The 7,183-nt window shown below is 31.9% G+C and overlaps 2 protein-coding genes across 2 annotated transcripts in view; both read right to left on the bottom strand.

The window, feature by feature from the left end:
- The window catches only part of HELRODRAFT_170879 (hypothetical protein), a gene marked incomplete at both ends in the record, with an annotated part of 6,364 nt that extends 2,404 nt beyond the window's left edge, over nucleotides 1-3,960 (bottom strand). Inside the window, 2 exons of the mRNA XM_009016702.1 lie at nucleotides 741-845; nucleotides 3,877-3,960. Coding sequence (XP_009014950.1) covers nucleotides 741-845; nucleotides 3,877-3,960 — 189 coding nt within the window. The remainder of the gene's footprint in view (nucleotides 1-740; nucleotides 846-3,876) is intronic.
- A 425-nt stretch (nucleotides 3,961-4,385) lies between these two features.
- HELRODRAFT_170878 (hypothetical protein) lies at nucleotides 4,386-6,962 on the bottom strand (the record flags this gene model as incomplete). The annotated part of the gene is made up of 3 exons (XM_009016701.1): nucleotides 4,386-4,442; nucleotides 6,168-6,436; nucleotides 6,944-6,962. 3 exons carry the CDS (start codon nucleotides 6,960-6,962, stop codon nucleotides 4,386-4,388), a joined length of 345 nt encoding a protein of 114 aa, XP_009014949.1.
- Between the last annotated feature and the right edge of the window lie 221 nt (nucleotides 6,963-7,183).

The following is a 7,183-nucleotide window of genomic DNA, read 5'->3' as shown; positions in this document are numbered from 1 at the left end:
TAGTTAATAATTTTGTTATTAAATGTTTTTACTGCTTGCATGTTTGCAATTCATTCCCCTATTTACAATAATAAAACCAGCCATCCTCACCTACCTACCTACCTACCTACCTACCTACCTACCTACCTACCTACCTACCTACCTACCTACCTACCTACCTACCTACCTACCTACCTACCTACCTACCTACCTACCTACCTACCTACCTACCTACCTACCTACCTACCTACCTACCTACCTACCTACCTACCTACCTACCTACCTACCTACCTACCTACCTACCTACCTACCTACCTACCTACCTACCTACCTACCTACCTACCTACCTACCTATCTACTCGAGTTACATTACTAACAATAACATTTCATATCGATTGCAACTCATCAATAACACTCAAAATTATCTGTCGCAAGTAAAACTGATACTGAATTTTTCTTTCTCTCGTCTAGTACTTACTTCAATTACTGATTAGTAAATTAGTAAGAAAAGTAATAATGAATCTGACTATGATGATAATAATATCACTATTACTACTACTATTATTACTACTTCTAATACTTCTGCTACTACTACTTCTACTACTACAACTACTACCACTAATACTATCCTACTAATGCTACTACCACTACAACTTTTACTCCTGCTATTACCAATACTACTACTTATAATAATATAATAAAAATAATAATATTAAAAAAATAATAATGATAATAATAATAATATTAACAATAATAATAACCTGTAGTTGAGTTTGTTGTATCTGCAGTCTGATCTGTTCGGAGAGTATATGGATCTCATTCGCGGTCAAACTGTGAAGTCCTAAGCTACTGAGATCGCCTGGAACCTAGTCAAGATGGTCAAGTTGTTGTTATTTTTGTTGTTGTGGTTATTGTTATTTTTGTTGGTGATGTGATGTTGCTGTTGTTGTTGCTTTTGATGTTGTTGTCGTTGGTGGTGGTGTGATGTTGTTGTTGACGTGATAATGTTGATGTGATGATGTTGTTGTGTTGGTGTTTTGGTTTTGCTGAAATTTTTAATTGGAAAAATGTGTATTTGTTCGATTACGTTCTTTTTGCCGTTATAATTTTGTGCTGTTGATTTGTTAGTGTCAGTGTTATAATGTTGTTGGACTTTTTAATGTCATATTTTTAATTTCGTTGGATTTCTTAATGTCATATGTTGTTAGATTTGTTAATGTCATTGTAAAAATGTTGAAGCTGTCGTAGTAAAGCTTTTTATTTATTGTGGATGTTAGCTTCGCCAAGATGTTTGGTTAAAAAAAGTTTTTTATTAATTGATTCTGCAAGAGAATGGTCAGCTGAATTGCTTAATTAACTTAACTTAATTAGATTGTTCAATTAAAACGTTTAATTAGATTCCTTAATTAAATAATGTTTTTATTTTAAATTAAATAGAATTTAGTATGAGCCAACGAGTCAATTAAATTAACTGAACGATCGCAAATAAAAAGTAAAGAAAATGTCTGAATGATGTGATGATCTGTACATGTTATTAATATTGGCTAATAGGTAATTTAAATGGTACTAAGATAACTTAATTTCATTGTAATAAGTTTTAATTTCAGCTAAGTACTAATATAAATATAACACACATGAACGTCGACAAACAACAGAGAGTCGAAGTTGGAGTCTGATATTTTTCAACCGAATTCGAAACCCTGACAAACACACTAATACACGCATAGTTTCATATGTATAATTATATGCCTGTGTGTGTGTGTGTGTGTGTGTGTGTCTGTGTTTGTATGTGTCTCGGTCTGTGTGTGTATAAGTGTTAGTGTGTGCGTCCGTGTGTGTGTGAGTATGCACGTAAATAAATAAACCAAAACCTGCATAATACGGGCTTAATGTATTCAGGGAAGTCTCATTAATAATATATCGTATGCATGCATAATTAAGCCGATAAAAGAACTACGTATATGAAATAATTGATTTCCTAGCTATGCAAACGCGTGTAAGTGCATGAATAAATAACTACATGTTATTATTGCTTTTTGTTGTAGTTGTTGTTGTTGATGCTGTTGCTGTTAAGGCTGTTGTTGTTGTAGTAGTTGTTGTTGTTATTTTTAGCGATGCAACAAGTAGTCGGATAATAATAACATTGAAATAAAATAACGCAACACCCAAACGACATCAACAAATAATCATCAACTAAGCAACAATAACAACAAAAACATCAGTAGAACAACAACAACAAAAACAACAAACAACAACTAAAAATATGTTTCATCTGTCACAATGCCTGTATCCACAACATTAACCACAACTCAGAACTCTATGTTTGACTTTTAATAATGGAAAAATTTTGTATGAAATTCTTTTTTTAAATCCACACATGCACACGCAAACACACACGCGTACACACACGCACACTCACACGAAATAAAATACAAACCTATACACACACACAAACACACACACACAGAGAAAAAGAATAAATTTGAATATATAATCCTCAATCTCCTGCATATTTGCATTCTGACTTAATGAATGTGTACTGTGCGGTGTATGCAGATGACGAAAGCAAACCATCGGAACAGAAAAATACAAAATTATTATTATTCATATTTATAAATAATAACAATAATCATTTATTTTAATATTTATTACTATTATTGCTATCTTCTTTTTCTTCTTCTTCTTCTTTTTATGATTATTGTTACTCTAAATATGATGAAACTATCAATTTTGAGTTCATTTTTAATTACCATCAAAAATAAGAACCACAATAAAATACCAACAACTATACAACAACAAAAACAACAACAACAACAACATTATCATCAACAACGCAACAACAACAACAAGCGGCAACGAAACAATCCAACATCACCACGTGATAAATGACGTCATCTCAACAAAAAGCAAGTGGTACGTGTCCGCTTGGCAAAACCGCATCTCTTTACGACCAATTTTTTATGCATTACGAAAAAAATTTTACCATTGTCATCATTATCATTATTCTTACCATCATCATCATTACTTTCACCATCATCATCATCATCATCATTATCATCATCAACACTGGCCTTATCTGGTATTGGTTATATGTTGTTCGATTGTTATACATTAAAATGGTTTAATTATCACAACAGATGGTTTGAATGTTCATCGCATTGAAATAAAAATTTCATGAAAACCACTACGAACGTGATACGTGAGTCCAAAAAACAATTAACGACTTGACAACCAAATTATACAACTTAAGTTCATCAACCAAATAATCATACAAACAATCAATTAGTTAATCAATTAAACAATCAACCAACCAGTCAATCAATTTATCAACCAATCATCTGAATATTAATTTGCAGCTGGGGTTTACAAGTTTAGCAAATAAACGTACGTACAGTCTAATCATTCACGCCAACAATAACAATAAAGAGACCATCATCAACAACAACAACACAAACATCATAAACAAAAACAACAAATATACAAACAACAATGTCATAAACAACAACACAAACATCAACATGACATTACTTCACTCATTAAAACATCAAAGGACATCCTCACGAACTCCTCAAAGGACATCCTCACGAGCTAACAATAGCTGAAGTATTATATTAAACTTTTAACATTACAAAACGTTCACAACGGCAACAACAAAAAACATCAACAATCTCACCATCAATAAACAACAACATCAACAATTACATCAACTTCAAACCACAAAAACAGCAACAATCAATCACATCAACGACAAACATTCACATCGATAACAACTGCAAACGCCAAACGCAGAGGAAGCAACGAAAAACAATCAAACAAAACTACACATTAAATAACATTAAACAACATTAACAACAACAAAAATAACATCAAACAACAGCAATAAAGATAACATCAGACATCATGTAATAACAATAGCAGCAACAACAACAGCAGCAGCAACAACAGCAACAGCAGCAGCAGCAACAACAAAACTATCAACATGCCCCTAGTTATATGAAAGAAAATTCATCACCAAGCCGATCGTGCGTTGAAAATCAGTATCGTTGTCGCTGCCGATATAGCGATTGTTCTTCGTATTTTGTTATTATTTTTCAGTTTTTTATTATTATAAATAGGATTATTATTATTTTTGTTATTAATACTGTTGCTGTTGTTGTTGCAAAGGATGTTTTTATTGTTTTATTTGTGTTGTTTATATTGTTATTATTATTATTTTTATTGTTGTTCTTATCTGTTCTGATGCAAAATTTTTCCGATGTTGCTGGAGTTTTTGAGTTTGTTGATGTTGTTTGTATTCATTGTTGCTGTTATTATTGTTGTTTGTGTCTGTTTTGTTGGTTTTGTATTCCTTTTGTTATTAATATGGTTGTGATGATTTTTGTAAGGTTAGTTGTTAATGTTATCATTCATGTTCTATTATTGAGATTGTTGCTGTCAATTTTGTTGCACTTGTTGTTATTTTGCTGTTTGTTGTTGGGGTTGATGTTGTTGTTATTGTTGCTGATGTGGTTGTTTCACAATACTTTTTCTACATTTGATTATTTTTCATTAGCTCGGTTGATGTTATCTCGTTTATTGATGGTTCGTGTGTTGTATTCGTTGCAGTAGATGCTGTAATTAAATATTTCGGCATTCTGGTACGCATACATTGCTAAAATTATGCTACTTTCGTTATGATATTTTTATTGAATATCAATAAGTTTTAATTTTGGAAGATATTTAAAAAACAAAAAAAAATTTGTCACGAATCTGTAAGAAGTTTTTGTAATGTAATCATGTTCAATTCTGTATTGTTATAAGTACGGGCGTCAATCTAAAGTGTTTTTCTTATAAAACATTATTCAAACTATATAAATGTCAATGATTAACTAGAAAAAATATCTGAAGAGCCATTGAAAATATGAAAACCACCATGTACGATGAAGAAGAACAGGTGAGATGTAAGATTATTATCATTATTAATATGCGGAGACGAGATTTTCTCCAAGACGTTGAGAGTGTCTATTTTTAATAACTTTAAATTATTCAGAAACTTTGGTTGGATGAGGAACAAGGATAATTAATTTATTCATGCTTCTAGAAATGTTCGTTTCAATAACAATATTTAAAGAAATTTAATTTCAAGTAATTAAATTTTAAACAAAATTAATCTAAAAATAACAGTAAGCTGAATAAAAATTATAGAAAAGATCTGTAAAACTATTTGGGCAAAGTTATCGCAATGGCATTTAAATTATTTTAACAAGCAAACAATGCACAAATATACGTAAACCATGCACTGCGTATCGACCCGACAAAACTTTACAGACACGAAAATGTTTGATGTGCATCGTAGATACATACTTACACACGCACAAACACGTCTTATTACGCATACAATATTTTTACGATGTTTATTGTGTGAATATCAGCAGTAGAAGTCCAACAAACACCACTTCATTGTAACATGCATAAGAAATTACATCCAAATGACACTTTTTAAGTAGATATTTTTGTAACACTTTTAAACTTTTACTTCCTTATACACAGTAACCTCTCTTGAAGCTGCCACAACACTTCACAAGTATGAGTATGTTGCATAAATATCTCGTTGTTGGGTTACAAACTATGATTATGCCTTTGTGATCGCTTCTGCATATATCAACTTCTCGGCCAAAGTCCGTTAACACGCACAGTAGAGTACACCTACACGTACACAGTACAGTACACTTACACGTACACACCCACACACACACACACACACACAAACAAATCTCCAAATTCAATTCAATCATAAAAATTAATGACTGACTCTTCATTAAACACGTCTACATTGTAATTTTCATTGAACGAGTTTTGTTTCATAAAAATGTTTTCTTATAAGTACACATACATACGTACATACACATATATACACATGCACACATACATATAAAAACACATGCATACACAACACACGTACAACTGCATACATACACGCAGGCAGCTACATGTACTAAACAGTACACATTTACAAGTACATGAATACAAATAATCAACTCTTATCACAACTCTTATCATTATCTTATAACTCTTACACATACTCATACAAACAAACGCATGTACGCATATTTTGTTCGCTTAAAAAATACACATATACGTGTACAAATAGAAACAAATGAGTGTACGGAAAAAATGCAACCACATATTTAAAAGGTGCAAACATCAACCTGATTATTCTGAAAATCCATTTGTATGAAACCGTTGGTAGCACAGCTGCTGTTGCTGTTTTTGCTGTTGTTTATGTTTTTATTGTTGTTGATGTTGTTGTTAGCATTGTTTTCAACAACCATGATGTTGTTGTTGTTACTGCTACTGATGTCAAATGGCGTGTTGTGGTTGTTGTTGTTGTTGTCGTTTATGTTGAAGTTGTTGTTGCTGCTGTCCTCTCCGCAATATTCACCCTCGTTCATTCGCTGGTTCTCCGTTTTGATCCTAACTGAATTCGGATGATTTTTTTACGTTTGTTAATGTATCTATCGATCGTTGGCTGATGTTAAAATGATAACTAATCACTCAAATGTTTTATCATCACATAACATATGGGCGTTTCATAGTTTAAAGCTGAAATAAACAATTATGATGATGATGGTGATAATGATGATGATGATAATTATTATTAATATTATTTTGTTTAATATGATGATGATGAACGATGATGATTATGATGAAGATTATGATAAAAATAATGATGACGATGCTTAAAAAATGATTTATTTCTGCTCGCATGTGTGTATACGTTTGTTTGTGTGTATGTGTGTCTGTATGTATGAATGAATGTTTGTGTATGTTTGTGTACATGTGTGTATTGATGTATTGTAAAAAATATTAAAATCGATGGTCGGTTGCCGTATTTGCCAAGCATTTAACGAAGCTAATGATGTTCCGACGGATGAAGCGCTTTGTTGCAATCATAAATTTAATTATTGTGAAATCAATCACCCACCCATCATCATCGTAACCATTTTCATCTACGCCTTTACCATTTTCGCATGTTTGTTGGTGTGTGCATGAGCCTCTGTGTGTGCTTGCATGTGTACGTGTATTTATAAAACGTTTATTGAGAGGAACATCTGGTTTCTCGGTATGCAATCATTGATTTAAATGGATAAACAGTACTTTCAATATCATTTATACATTTCGTTATATTATTAACATCGCTCGCGTTTTGTTATCGTCATCATCT

Source organism: Helobdella robusta, assembly GCF_000326865.2.
Source record: "Helobdella robusta unplaced genomic scaffold HELROscaffold_19, whole genome shotgun sequence".
Classification (NCBI taxonomy): Eukaryota; Metazoa; Annelida; class Clitellata; order Rhynchobdellida; family Glossiphoniidae; genus Helobdella; species Helobdella robusta.
The sequence above is the reverse complement of the archived record's forward strand: the minus strand, read 5'-3'. Positions and strand labels throughout refer to the sequence as shown.